The sequence below is a fragment of the Gadus macrocephalus genome, chromosome 7, assembly GCF_031168955.1.
Source record: "Gadus macrocephalus chromosome 7, ASM3116895v1".
NCBI classification, from domain to species: domain Eukaryota; kingdom Metazoa; phylum Chordata; class Actinopteri; order Gadiformes; family Gadidae; genus Gadus; species Gadus macrocephalus.
In genome coordinates this window covers 18099208-18114466 of record NC_082388.1, presented here as the reverse complement: position 1 = coordinate 18114466, position 15259 = coordinate 18099208, and the positions used below count along the sequence as shown (strand labels likewise).

At 43.4% G+C, this 15259-nt stretch overlaps 1 protein-coding gene across 23 annotated transcripts in view; it reads right to left on the bottom strand.

Moving 5' to 3' along the window:
• The window catches only part of dlg2 (discs, large homolog 2 (Drosophila)), a 133985-nt gene that overhangs the window by 105489 nt on the left and 13237 nt on the right, over window positions 1–15259 (bottom strand). For 19 of the 23 annotated variants that reach the window (XM_060057107.1, XM_060057111.1, XM_060057112.1 and 16 more), the window contains 2 exons: window positions 12465–12625; window positions 7300–7368 (listed from right to left, as the gene is read on the bottom strand). In XM_060057107.1, coding sequence (XP_059913090.1) covers window positions 7300–7368; window positions 12465–12625 — 230 coding nt within the window. Of the gene's footprint in view, window positions 1–3608; window positions 4213–6673; window positions 6836–7299; window positions 7369–12464; window positions 12626–15259 lie in introns of those variants that run through there. The other 4 variants (XM_060057106.1, XM_060057116.1, XM_060057130.1 and 1 more) reach the window with 3 other exon arrangements.

Here is a 15259-nt window from a genome sequence, read left to right as displayed (position 1 = left end):
CTGCTTGCTACCTAACCTCCCTACGTTCCTCCGCCAATGAGAAGTGTTGCATTTTCTGCACCTCTGATTGACAGATAAGATGAATTGTTGGAACAAATAAAGGCTGATCTTCCCTGATTGGTCAGAAATGAGCCGGGGCGGTCTAAATCACAATTGGCTCAAAACGAGGCAGGCGCAATCAACTGGAAGCATTTAATCCAAGAGTGCATTTCACTCATTAATAGCTGACAGATGGCCAGGCCATTTGTCACCAATCATTCTCAAATAATAGTCACACCAACAGCTCATTTATCGCTGCTCTCCCTCCGCTCATGCCATAACCAATACTAAAAAGTTTTGCTCTACAAATATTTGTATGATGAGACCCTGAGCGCACTGGTCATGCGGGTGTGTATATTATCCACCGGTCCACCACCCCCTATCACAAAACGTCAAACCATTATTTCCAATGAAGTTGCTGGCTACTCCGAGTGACAGAGCAGCACCACACGTCACCTTGAGTCCGTCAGACGACCCCCTGTAGCCTACCAACCCCTGGAAGAGTTCATGATGGTCTGCAGGGCCTAGCGTCCTTAAAGCAGTGTTGTCCAGACACATGATCACCCCCCCCCCCCCCCCCCCCTCACCCATACACACAAGCAGGACTAATACAGTTTCCAGGCAACACACGTGGCATCACAAACGTACGCAGCATGCTGCCCTGTAGTGGGCAGAAGGAGGAGAGTTGGATCACTGTGGCTCGAGTCTTGGGACCTGCCTCAGCAACCCGCCTCGTAACGTCAAGCCAAGACAATCGTGTATTATTGAGTTCAGCTTAATGCCCAACATTAAGTTGGGTATTCCGGTGTATACATGACGACCCAAGTAAAACAGGATTAATGTCATATATATCTATCTCTAGATAGATAGATAGATAGATAGATAGATAGATAGATAGATAGATAGATAGATAGATAGATAGATAGATAGATAGATAGATAGATAGATAGACATACAATTCTGCTCCAATATATCACTTTATAGACTTCATGCTAAGGTTTTTCATTGAAGCGATGCAATCGATTTCTACCAACTTGCAAGAAATTAGGGGAAATAATTGAGGCCACCCAATGTGGATCCCCAGCCTTTTAATTTGAATAGGCAGAATAGGGGATTAGGGGGGTTGAATAAGGTAAGTATTGCAATGTCTTTAATAATAAGTCATCGCTCCGTTTTAAATTCAGATATGCTTACAAACTTTAAAAGCAATCCCTGGACGTTGACACAGCCCGACCCCAGACTGACCAACATACAACATACAAGTTGCACCTAATATGTGTGAGGAGGTCAATAAGGAAGCATGTGATAACGTGGATATTTAGGCAAGTTACCGACAGCGAGTACTGCAGCAAACACTTCTCGAGTCAATCGGCAAACTCACTTCAACTATTCACATGGCAACGTACTGTAATATATCTCCACGGTGTTAAGTATACCACACATCGGGAAGGGAGACATTGTGAGCGTGAAGGACAAAAAAGACAGAGGGGGAAAAAGAGATGTAGAGCTGTGGAAACGGAGAGATTGAATGAACGCAAAAGAAGCTTTCTGACATATTTTCAGAATATAATTGGAAAGACGTCATCCATAGCAAATGTGTCAGAAATAAAAAATATATCATTGTCTCTCTCTATCTCTCCCTCTCTCTCTCCCTATCCGTGTCTCCCTCTCTCCCCCTCTCTCTCTCGCTCTCTAATGGCTCGGTACTCCTTGTGCTCCCTAAGCATTACGTAACAGGGCCGTGGCATGTAAGCCGCATATCATTAAGCTGCACACACTCATTCTCAGGAGGTGGGCACGGAACACTAACAGTGTCGGCGGAAGCGAGGCGAGAGTAAAGTCCTCAATGCTGAGCCTCGCTTCTGCATTTCCTCTGCTCATTTCGGACAGGATGACCAAACACTGTTACAGGAAGTGACGTCAAAGAGATCCCCGCCATGAGATTTCCATTCAGGACCTCAGTGCTGCTCACCTTACAGGGACAGGCGTTAACATTATACTATTGACTATAGAATATAATGTGTTGGGTGATTTACAGATCCCCCACCTTCAGCAACATGATTGGTCGGAGTATATATGACCCGAAAGTGACAAGCCAGGTCACCCAGACTTGAGCTCGTCTGCAATGAGACTTTAGACTACGAATCTAAAGTTTGATTTGTGAGACTAAATTAATCTCTCTCCATATTCCAGCCAAGGTGGGCAGCTCGGATGCATTTATCTTGAGAATGGCCCTGGTCCTAAACTTAGGCTGCACTCAATGCACATTTTCCGCACAAGCGATCGGGAGTGCTTCAGGGTATGCTCACTCCGGGGGGGCCGCTGCGGGCGGGACAGATGTAGACGGCACTAACGGTCTAACCTATGTGTCCTCGGTACGTGGTCGGGTCGGGCGGGGAGCGGGGGCTGCCGATTAGAGGACAGCCCCGTGACTTGGAGGACACAGTGATCATTAATTTAGCCTGGATGGAAGAGCGCTGCAGTGAAATGAAAGGAGATAGGGAAAGCAGCGCAAAAAAACACCCATAGAGGTGTTTCAAGCCGGTTTGGAGATAGGATTGAGTGGGGAAATGACAAATACAACGCTGCAGGTTAGCTTAGCAAAATGCTATTTTATTTTCTGAGGTAAAAAAGAAATGCAGAATCAGGATAAACCAGGGGCCACCTAGAGCACCATCTCAAAGCACAACATTTATTGAACACAATTACGGGAAGCCACATATGGCCGATCCAGAACAACTCTGAGTCCAACGCTCCAGATGAGGACGTGTACGACGTAACACAAATTCTTGAATGGAGTTCACAGCTGACAAATCTTCCCCATTCATTCCCATGTTCCTTTAAAGTCCTCCTCCTCCTCACTGGCTGATGAACAACAAAGGGGTTCCATCAGCTTTAGAGTTTTGGGTTTGGGTTTTAACTCCTTGGGAGGACAGAAAGGTGTCAAAGCACTTTCATTGAAGCTCCTTTGAATGTCATTTAATTCATTTTCTTTGTTTTTCACACGTCTTAAATTGAAGTTTTATTTTGTTTATGCGTTATGTGTGGAACCCAGGAGGACTGAGTGACTACAGCTTTTTTCAGCTAACGGGGCTGCTTTGGTGAACAACAAACACACACAAAACATAATACTAAATATTCTGAGGAAACATGAGCCTAGAAATTATTTATTAGACTGTAGACATTGCAGAGAACACACACACACACACACACACACACACACACACACACTGACACACATCCAAAAATAACATGAAAATAGAGCTTCTGTCCTTCAGCATCACCACATGCCTCATTCCACCTCTCTCTCTCTCTCTCTCTCTCTCTCTCTCTCTCTCTCTCTCTCTCTCTCTCTCTCTCTCTCTCTCTCTCTCTCTCTCTCTCTCTCTCTCTCTCTCTCTCTCTCTCTCTCTCTCTCTCTCTCTCTCTCTCTCTCTCACTCTCTCTTACTCACTTCTTTTTCTTGCCCTCACGCTCTCCCATTCTTTCTCTCTCACACTTTCTTTCATTATCTTTCATCCTCCCTCTAAATCGAGCTGCATGTCGGGTCGCCTGCGTTTGCCTCTTACCTTGGTGGTGACAATGCAAAGACAATCCATGCTGATCGGAGGCAAAGTGAGGTGGTCTCAACCTATGCTTAGATTCATAACCGCTGCCACCGCAGCCGCATCCGAAATTACTGTCCAACCCAGGAGCCAGATGTGGGCACGGAATGAGCAAAAGAAACGAACAGTGGCTGGTGAAATACAGAGGAAAAAGAAACAAAGACGAGGTCCCCCTCAAAGTAAAGGCAGAGGAGGAGTAGCGAGGAGGCGCTGACACACAGCCTCACATCCACACACACACACACACACACACTCTTGTGCACACACACATACACACACAAACGCGAAGAGCGGGCACGGCGCGTCAGCGAGGGAAGGAGAAGGCACAGCGCAACACAGACACGCGTTACAGCGTGTGGGACTCTAGCGCGCAGCCGGAAGCCGCCTCCGAAATACCCGCGGCGATCAGGACTCCAAGCACCATCTCAAAAAATTGGCGCAGGTACTCCTGGGCGAAAGCTGTCTCTCCGTGCGTCCGAGCCGGGAGGGCATTCCTCAGCTGAATCGCTCCTCTCGTCACCTCCCGTCCTCCCACCAGGCTCTCGCCTCTACTCTCCGCGTCTCTCCTGCTCCCCAGCTGAGCGACTCATCAGCAGAATGAGGGACGAGCGAGGGGGAGTGAGCGAGATCGAGAGAGAGAGAGAGAGAGAGAGAGGGAGACAGAGCAAGAAAAGCGCACCGGTCGGGCTGGCTGGCAGCAGAGTGTGTTCAGATTGCCGCGGCTACCGCGTTACCTCTCTGCTTGCCTGCCTTCTCCAAACTTCATACATAGTTCAGTGTAAGCAGCTGGCAGGTGGCATCGCACACTACTACTGGGTCGACGTTACACGATACGGATGTTGATGTCAGTGTACAGTAGGCGTTACATAGAGCTAGGTGTATGGTGCAAGTATGTATGTGCGCCCACATACATTTACATGAGGGAGAAAAAAGGTTCATTAAGGCCCACTTCATTCAAATATATTCATCATCTTAGCGCAAATCAATTATGACCATGTTTTAAGTGAACTGAAAGGTGATTGATATAGTCAGGCAAATCAAGAGAATATTGAAAGCCTTAAAGAAACTAAAGAGTGTCCCGCGAACATGTTTTCCTACTACAGCTTATGTAGCTGTCAAAGTTAGTTACGGGTGAGCGCTTTTCAAAATAAACAGGATTACATACCACCTTTAACAAACTGTAGCACTGTGAAAACCATATAGTGGGCAGCATACTGCAGTTTGTACATGTCCTCCCAGACATGTATGCTTTTCAATTCATCAATTCATGAACCAGCGTACATGATTCAGGTTCAGCATCTAAAAAAACGAACTTTATCTTTAAATACTTGCTTACATTCTTCTCAATGTAAAGGTAAGAAAAACAACAATACTGCACAATGCACCAAACAAAAACAAAATAGCCACGACACTGTGCACCCCAAGAGAACAGTCAAAATGAGCAATCAAGACTGTGGTTACAAATCCAAGTATGCATTACAATGTTCCAAAAACTGACTGAGACAGCGCTGTGTAATCCTTAAAAATAATGATAATCAACCAGGGGAGGCCACCAGCCTCAGAGTTTGGAGTTTGATTTGGGCTTTCACTCCATCCGTTAGGAAACAAACATGCCAAAGCACGGTCATTGGATTTTCATTGGATGTCTTTGAATTCGACCACCATATGAAATATACGTTCATGTTGTTTGTCGGTCTTATGTGTTATGTGTGGACCCCAGGAAGACAAACAGTCAAGACCGTGATTACGACGACAAAAGCGTTGGCGTTTGATTGCCTAAGTTTGGAAGCCTTGTCAAAACAACCGTTTCGGTAAGCGACTTCTTAGTGACCCGACCTATGTTTAGATGCCTGGAGACACACAGCGGCCAAAACTTTTTCCTAGCACCATGACCTTGGCTCGGCACACCCATAAACCCTCACCGGCTGGTGGCCGAGAGGCAACAACAAACAACTAGCACAGCCACACACACACACACCCACACTCAGCAGGACATCACAAGTCATGAGTATGACAAATAAGTGTTATATATATATATATATATATATATATATATATATATATATATATATATATATATATATATATATATATATATATATTGATATATATATATATGTATATACATATATATACGTTGATATATATATATATGTATATACATATATATATATATCAACTAATGCCATTGGAGAAGCAGCAATTAAATGCTTGGTAATTTTTATGCAATGTGTAAATTGAAGGCTCGACTGTTCATATTTATGCATTCAAATGTCAATGCTGACATTCATGACCTGTATGTTTCTTGCACTTTCTATTTTTAACCGCATATATTTTCAGTATATTTGAGGACTTTTGAGTTTTTACTTTACAGACTATGGAATCTGCCACACTCACTGCAGCTATCACACGTATGAGGGGGTGGCATAGAAAGTCTTTGAAACTCTTGATCTCGACTCCTAGTTAAGAGGCACCTTAGCTCACTGCCAAAGAAGGACCAGCCGGTGGGTTAAAGGCAGAAATATTTACAAGTAACAGACACGTCAAACTATTGACACATTCCAGGCATGGCCGGCCACTAGTTTGGTTGAGGTGGGCCGACATTGGGTTGCGGTCCCTAAAAATATGAGGAGGATTCGACAAATCTTGTAAAATATGACCTCCTCCGATTAAGTTGAATTCCCTAGAGAGGCAGAGTCTGTGCCGTTCGCCAAAAATGCTTCCCCGGCTGAAATTTAATTACTATTAAAAAGACTGTGCCCGCAAGCAAAGATGAATCACTTCTGCACATATTAGTTTACATTCATCTGAATTCCTAATTTGACTGTAACATATTAATAATTATATATATTCGACTAACATGCGCTACGTGAAACTAGAGGTAAATACATTGTAGTCCCTTTGACCGTTGAACAATGGCACTTTGAAAGCATGAATACCTTCATCATGTGCACCACACACCAATCATTGTCCAGCTTCTCTCACACACACACAAACACACGCGGCACTGTGAACCCCCTGTCCTGTACCTGTTTGTTGATGCAGGGACGGTAACCCTGGCGATGAGGAGTAGCCTTGAAGACAGCTTTCATTGGTTAATCGTACACTTCCCAATGGTTTAGCGGTAGTTACAGAATGCGGTCAAAGTCCAAACTCTCCCTCCCACCAGCAAAGGCTGACTGTTAACTGAGGCTCAGGTGAGTGTAAGTGTGAGTGTGAGTGTGTGTGTGTGTGTGTGTGTGTGTACCTGCTGGACAACCATGGCGTCATAAAGCCTGCTCTGACCTAAGCCTCCATGGTTGACCTTTTAAGTCCCTGACGTAAGAACCGGTCAGCGGTTGGGACCATGGTTTCATGACTCATTGGAGGATCGGAATGTTCATTTACCTTTACTGTTACGCAGCTCTGCAGAACTATGAATATACATTATGGGGCAATTATTTTGTCCTTGAGCCGAGTGTTTGTACCACTGCAGGAAGGGTTGTGTGTGTCTGTACCACAATATACTGGTCGGAGCCAGGAGGCAATACATATTCAAGAGCATGAAGTGAAACAAGTATGTTGAAAATGCCCGGCTATAGAATAAAGCATGTGGAGTGCTTCTCCAGCACAGAGTGCACACACACACACACTATCACTCGCAGAGAGTACTCACCTCAGACTGCTTGGCACTGCTCTCACTCTGCTCCGTCACACTGGGATCCACGCATCTCTGCTCACTCTGCTGGGAAAGCACACACACACACACACACACACACACACACACACACACACACACACACACACAGTTATCCAATAATGCTGTACCCACACACTGATCAATTATTTCCCTAATTATTCGAATTTCAAGGTTAGGATAAATTAGAGGCTTAACAGAAGGACTGTGGAGCAAACAGAGCACAGAACGAAGACTTATCGACGCCGGGCAGGTGAAACACACGTTGGTGTTGGGAACAAAGGTGGAGTGAAGTAGCAGAAGCTCAAAAACAATGGAGGTTTAACAGTGTGCTTTGAGGGCGAAGTCACTTGGGCGATGTGTGGTGACATCGTCCCGTTCTGCATGGATAGGCCAAATAAAGGGGCGAAAGAAACCCTTTTGGCCCACAGAGTGCAGGATAAATATTCTGAATCGATCCCCTTTCTCTTGCACTTTTCTCTTTGTTTCACACATTCTGCTACAACACGGCTTCTCCGATCAGTGTGGCAGAAATACACCAACATGCGTCGTATAAGCTGCATGACCAAAGTTGACAGGGTGGCAGCAGGCTACGACCAGTCTTAAATTGGATCTTTTGTGTATGTGTCCCAGTCGCATGGCGCGCCAGATTGGACCGGGCGGCATGCTCAGCTTTTGCAAGCTCATTTAAAATCTGCCGGTCTAAGCCACCAAGTGCCCGTGCGTAACTAAATCATAATGTATAGTATGTAGTATATAGTGTACTACAGTGCAGCGGATGTTCACACCAGAGTGCGTTCCCATCTCCAATGCATTTCTCTGGAATCCCAAACGTTCAGGTGGTTAAAGCCGACACAGAAGTGAGACTCGGGCAGTAATGTTGCACAAATGTAACCCTTCCGTTTCCGTTATACGTTTCCTTGGGTTTGGCCTGGAAATGAGTGGGCAAAAATAAAGAGCCGTAATCAGTGTACAAAGTGAGGTGGATTACAAGGCCAAGGAGCACACGAGGGCCACCAGGCAGCCAACGGCATGGAGCCATTCTACAAAGCCATCTCTCTAGTCAACGCTGCTTAATATTTAATGAAGCTAGTGGAAATTGAATCAGAAAAAAAAAACCCTACTTCATCTATTGAGGATATATTAGCAGATGTGAGAGCCAAACTAGAAAGATAATGGCATGGGAATTGTATTGATGCTATCATTTTGACGTTTGATTGATAAGAAATAACTCATGATGAAAGCTTTATTTTTTATGAACTATTAAAGACACGGGCAATATAAAAATATAATTAGTGTCATAAATTGGCTCTATGAGCAGATGAAAGAGGCAAACTAGAAAAATTGTAGCAATTGTAAGATAATAAAGACCAAACAAGCTAAAAAAGGAATTGAATTGGTTCCACAAGTCTATTAGGTATGTCTGAATGGTTGTCAATGTGTTTCAGGTTTGGTTGCTGAAGGGCTTTGGTTTTGTTCTATGGTTGTGGCCTGTTATGCAAGAGAGTTCAGGGCAACAGAAAAAGATATGTGCGTGGAAGCACGAGGAAGTGTGGCGCTATTTAAGGCATGGCTTATTCACAAATGCTGTTTCACCTGGAGGCTTGGCGGGATTACAGAGAGACAGTGTGCATTCCACAAGGTATCACAAAGTCCTTTCATTTAGCCCATTTCATTCTCACACAGTGATGAGGTCTGGTTGTTAAGCAAATGTTGAAAATATAGAATATAGTTTCCTGGAGGGAAAACTGTCTGTGTCTGTGTTTGCCTAAATTTGTCCTGTTTGGTGATATATATAATAATAATAATACTGCCCACGCTTTATAGTGTGCCCTCAACACAAATATAAAGTAAAAAAAAAACAGTGACACAATAGGTTTTGTTCACCAGTTTCTAAATTATTTCACCATCACCAAAACACTAATCCAGAATCCCAACATAATTTTACCATCACCAAAACAGTAATCCTCAATCCCAACATCATTTTACCATCACCAAAACAGTAATCCTCAATCCCAACATCATTTTACCATCAGCAAAACAGTAATCCCCAATCCCGATGAAGTGCAGATGGAGCACCCAACCCGGCCACTTGACATACTGGTCCAACACATGGGTTGGATTGTTGACTGTTGACCGTTTACGATGGATGATGGTCAGCAACTGTCGTCCCTCATTATTTTGAAAGGACATGTTCCTAATCCTCCAGGGCTAACTATGCTAGTGGCGCGGGCTTGCTAGTGGTGGTGGTGACACAGAGGGCCAGAGGGGCCTAGAATCCCCGAGGACGGCCGCTCTAATCCCCTTCTGTGCAGCAGTGGTGCTAGGTCATCGCTCAACCAAGCTGATCACTGGCTAGCGCTCCTTGCTACCGTGTTAGCACAGCATGGAGCAGCCTATGAATAGCATTGTAATCGGGTACAATCGGATGTACAACTAGGCTTGAAATGTATGGAAATTTGTTTGTCGGGTTTGGGGAAAAAGAAGGAGAAAGTTTTGATGGTGGACAAATGGGATTACAGACGGTTTATAAGAATACCAAATCGTAATGCCAAGTAAACACACACACAAACACGCTGCAAATAAATTGCTGGCTGTGGACCAAGTAAGCATCCTGGACAGACTTGCCCAACAAAGCAAAAAAATAAAGATACAACTCATCCAAAAAACTGATATATACTCTTTATACAGTGAACCAATAAGGGCCACTTGACATTAAACTATTTTATTCTACAGACCATTCTTTTTATTAAAATGAAACCTCAAAGCCAATGGGACAGCTCACAGAACCATGTGGAAGCCTTGACTCGTGGTTCAAGTGTTCGAGTGCACGCAATGAAATTAAGTGTATGTTAACATATTCAATAGAAGCCATCATCCTCCTCCACAAATAACTCTGTAGTCTTATGAAAGTTTGTGTTTTACTCGTAAAATCACGAGTTATATTATACCCTGCGGTCTCAGCTATGTATAGTCAGCTCCCAGATGCGTAGGCAACTATAGGCACAAAACCAATTAATAATAGATGTAGATAAATAAGCCAAGACATACAACAATTGAGCAGCAATTTGCCTCCTCTTTATTGGAACCAGCTTCGATGGCCCAGGATGCATTTGACATGTTGAAATGTAGGGCCTGGATCCAAGATGGTTAGTTTAGTGTTGCAACAGTGCTTACAGACGTGCTTGGCCAACTGCGTGATTCACCAGGAAATGGTTTCTTAAAACCTGATAAGGAGCTATTTTCTTGAATAGTCAATGTAAGAAACTGTCTTGATCTTTTAATAAAAAAAAAATATTTACTGCACCTCGACTTACTGCTTTTCCTCTTTCAAACGCCTCACAATGAAGCCAACCTCTATTCTGTCTTTATATTTTATATCTAATTTAGTTCCTCCATGCCGCCTTAGCCCAATCCGAGCGTTTGTTCCCTTTAATTAGAATGTCAACAGCCTCAGGATGGGAACATGCATCACACCTCTCTCCACATGTCCTGCCGCGTGTGTGTGTGTGTGTGTGTGTGTGTGTGTGTGTGTGTGTGTGTGTGTGTGTGTGTGTGTGTGTGTGTGTGTGTGTGTGTGTGTGTGTGTGTGTGTGTGTGTGTGTGTGTGTGTGTGTGTGTCTGTATCTGTGCACATTTTCTCCGTAGCAAGGGGGAAGTTCTGTGTGAACAGGACAGAGATGCTCATCAGCTAGTAGGCAGGTCTCCAGCATTATCCCTGGCTGCACGTTTTCCAAGAAACTCCAAGAAAAAAAGGGGGGAGGTAGAGGGTGAGGCAGAGAGGGAGAGAGAGAGTCAGAGCACAAGCGAGAGTGATAAGACTTAGAAAGCTTGTTAATGCCCAAGAGCCCTAGATTTAGAAGGACCACATGACAACAGTCTTTATTCTAGTTATTTCGTTCTCTCCCTCTGTATTTCTATCCTCCTTTTTCTCTTTCACTGTTTTACTGTGTGTTTTTTCTTCTAAATGGGTTTGCCTTGAACTGTTGCACAGACTTTAACATCATTCGCTTGATTTTTGTGATACATAACAGCATACCGTTAGAATTCTGTGTTGAGCATCCTGTGACTCTTGATGGTCATTCTGAGGGCAACATTGACAAGGGCTCAGGGAATTTGTCTAACGAGTCCGACAACAACTGACCTTGGAAAGAGTTCCCGCTCAGTATAATGTAATTCAGTTTGTCGTTTCATGGTGAGGTGTCTTATAAAAACCGATGACTTTAAAGTTCACTGTTGGTATCCTTCTAAGGGCTAGAGCCCGATGGTAACTTTGTGGAGTTCTTTCAGCAGTCTTTGTATCTACAGAAGATCATACGGTAGATAAAATAAAGAACAAGCTTATTCTATACAAATGCTTGTTCTTTAGCTTTGACCTATCTGGATGTCTGCATCGCTGTTGAATGATGTTGAACAGATCAGATAGATAAGCACACCCCCATACAATTCCCACTCTGCTGAGGCGGCGGGCCAACAACATCATTGCCGGGAAGCTACCGTTGAGCTAACGTAGGGATACGCAATTCACAAGACAAGGCACTTTTCTTGAAAGCAAATGATTCCACTTTCACTGTGTCCATGCCATTAATTATTACTTTGCCTGGTCTCAACAAACTTTTTTATGATTTTAATCCATCCAAAAAAAGATAAGAGAGGTTTTGTGTACAAACGCTTTAGATTTGGTTCCTGGGGGAACCTAATTAGCGTGAGCGCCCCTCAGCTCCAACCAAAGTCTTCTTAGAACAAACGCTTAGAAGCAGCTGCTTTGAAGCCCCGCGCCAAAACATGTCTGCGTGTGGGACCACGTGAAGCACCACGACACAAACACCACCTTAAAACAATGCTCAGGTCCAAATGTTCTCATCTGACTTTAAACGGTTCTCATCCAAATACCGACCCTTCAAGAGACGGACCGTCAACCAGGACAATGTGTGAAGGGGTTAAGCCGATAATTGGGCTCACGGTGCATCGTCACATTTACATAATACAGTTTCAGTATGCAAATAAACGGAATGCAAATGAAATGAGGTGATTCTTCTGCGTAGCTTTGGCCTGATTTGGGGCTCTGAGGTAAGGACGCATAGGGAGTGTGTGTGTGTGTGTGTGGTGGGAGGGAGGGGCGGCGAGTCTGGCATGACTGTTACCTCTTCCTTCTGGACAGAGGGGCAGGGCGTCGGGGTGACCTCTGGGTCCGGCAGCGTGACGGCCTTCTCCCACCGGTCGGCCATGTGGGTGACCTCCTCCAGCTTCTGCTCACAGCTCTTGTGGGTGTTGAGGAGCGTCAACTCATAGAACTCCTGGATATCTGGAGGAGGAGGAGGAGGGAGACACGGCTGTTACTAAGGCTGTTACTAAAGGCTGTTACTGACTGTTTACCATGTTACTGTTCCTCCTTCCTCTTTCATGAGGCTCCACATGAAGTGGAAGTCTTAAGATGCATATTCTTCCGTCCTTATAAGAGCAGAAAAGCCCACCCTGCTTAAAAAAAAAAATCATGAATGAATGAACCGTTTTGGGCAAATGTTCTGGAAAAGGCACCTAAAAGAGATGTGTTTTTTTGTATCGCTACGTTTGTATGTTGTTTTTAAAACCCCAAACAAAAAGTTAACCTTTCCCTGAAGGTGGATGAAATCATGATTCTTGGCTCTTTCAGATAAACTTGGTTTTACAATGTTCAGGTTATTTTTACTGTACTTGGGAAAAAATCACGTGCAGTCATGTCAATATTTAGGAATTCGGATTTAGGAAAGGCATGCTCTGTATCACAGGCACATTTAGGATTTACCACTAATTGTTAAGCTCTAACTCGTCTGTCCTCCATATTCCAGAGGCTGCTTGGATATCTTTGACATCTCTGATTACTAGTGCTGCATGCAGTGCTCACTATTGCTCTTCCTAGGTTTTATTCTTTCTTCCTTGATTAATCTCTACAAACTTTGGGACCTATATCCTTCCACAATTGTTCACCTAGAGACTCCATTACAATTTTAAAATGTTCAGATTAGCTAGGAATCGCACGCTTCCAAGGTGCCATATTATACCAACAGATTTACTAAACAGCTTGTACGGCTAAGCACACTCACAACTGGTGGTATAATGTCATCTTTAAATATAAACATTTTACAATGGAAGTCATTGATGTTGTTTAATGTCATCTCATTGAAGACCCATTTTCCGCTGCTGTCATTGTGTTCTTTACATAGACCTGGTGAGGTATGTGTGTGTGTGAGAGAAAGATAACAGTCTTAAACTATGTGGCTTTACTAAAACATATTTTCAACCTCACTTTGCACTACATCACTCACCGCATTTTCTGCAGGAAATGCATTTTCTAGTTGGTACTTGTTTATTTATAAAGTAATTCTTGCTAAACTGCCCTCTTACGTTTTCTTACGCTAAAGCACAGATATCTGACCACTGTCGTTTTTGCTGCTGCTGCTGTTGTTCATCATCATTTATGTCACTTGCGATACTTACTACTATCTTAGTTTAATGCATCTACCTTGGCCCAGTAAGAGGTTACTGATCTTAACAAAGCTAACCCAACCTAAAAGGTAAAAATAAGGAATACAAAATATTATATTGATGTATTTTTGCTGAAAATAAAATTAATTTATTCATTCGTCATTGCTTTAAAGGTCACCACCATATGAGTCCAAAGCAGAAAGCAACGAACAGTGTATTATTAGCAGCAGACCATATGTATTTGACAGTAGACGTCCTGCTTTTTTTCGAGCTGATATTCTTACTTAAATGGCTTGCTGCTTATCCACCTTGAGAACAGCATATGCCTGGATCAAACTTTAGTTTTTTTGAGAACACCCTGGCTACGCAGGAGTGGTTTATTTCCCTTGACAGAATGCGTACCCTCTACTAGAAACTTCAGGTCAAACCCACTCTGTGTCTCTCGGCTTATCGCGGGGAAGGAAAAACAAAGCCTAGAAATGTAAGGGATTTTGTCCAGGGTTTACATCATGTTCTGAAGAAGTAACAATGACTTTACAAATACCAACAAAAAAACCAAAACCTAAGCTTCTAGTTGACTCCAAATTCTGTTATGAATTGGGACCCCACTACATTTAGAAGATAAGAGATGTGGAATGAAGACTTGGAAAACAAGCTCCATGTTCCTTCACGGACGAACAACAGAAAACCATTACGAATACAACTTTCTTCAGCTGGCTGCCAGTAGTTCCAGAAAGCTGTTTACATGTTCGATTACCGCCAACAGAATCAAACCCAGGAGGACAATTCAATATCAAATCCTGCGCAACCAGGATGATATTACTAACAGTAATTCCAACAATACACATTCCTCTTCCATTTCCTTCAGGCAATCAATAAGCATAGATAGAGTTTATACGCTTTTTATAAATTTCATAAGAATGAATGCACAAATTCAGTGGATTGTGAGCTTTGTTGTGCTGTCTCTCCTGCATCATGGTACATATACTAGCAGTATCTTGCCAGTTCACAGCCCTACATCTTCACACAAAAGCAGCATAGCTGACTTCAGAACCAGACAAGCAGCACTACAGCCCTAACACATGTGTATTGAATACACTTTGATGGAATACGCTACACTGTACTCCACACATAAAACATGCACAGCAACACAAGTTAATCCAAAGTGGAAAAGCTTGTACGGTAATTAGGGCGAAACAAAGCAACAGCAAACAAACTGCTTCCATCTGCTTCAGGATAATCATTTTCTAGTGGAGATATAAGATGAAGCATAAATAATAGATAAACATACACATCCTTTTTTCCGTTGCGTGCATTGTTTCATTTTCTAGCCCTACAAAACCTTGTTTATTTACACTAGTATATACACTCTCATCCAGCCAGGTAGTCTCTCTCATAATGGCAAAGGAGTACCGTCTGAACCCCATTTTGATGTTGTTGCATTACAAAAATAAAGTTTACCAATACTTAATAA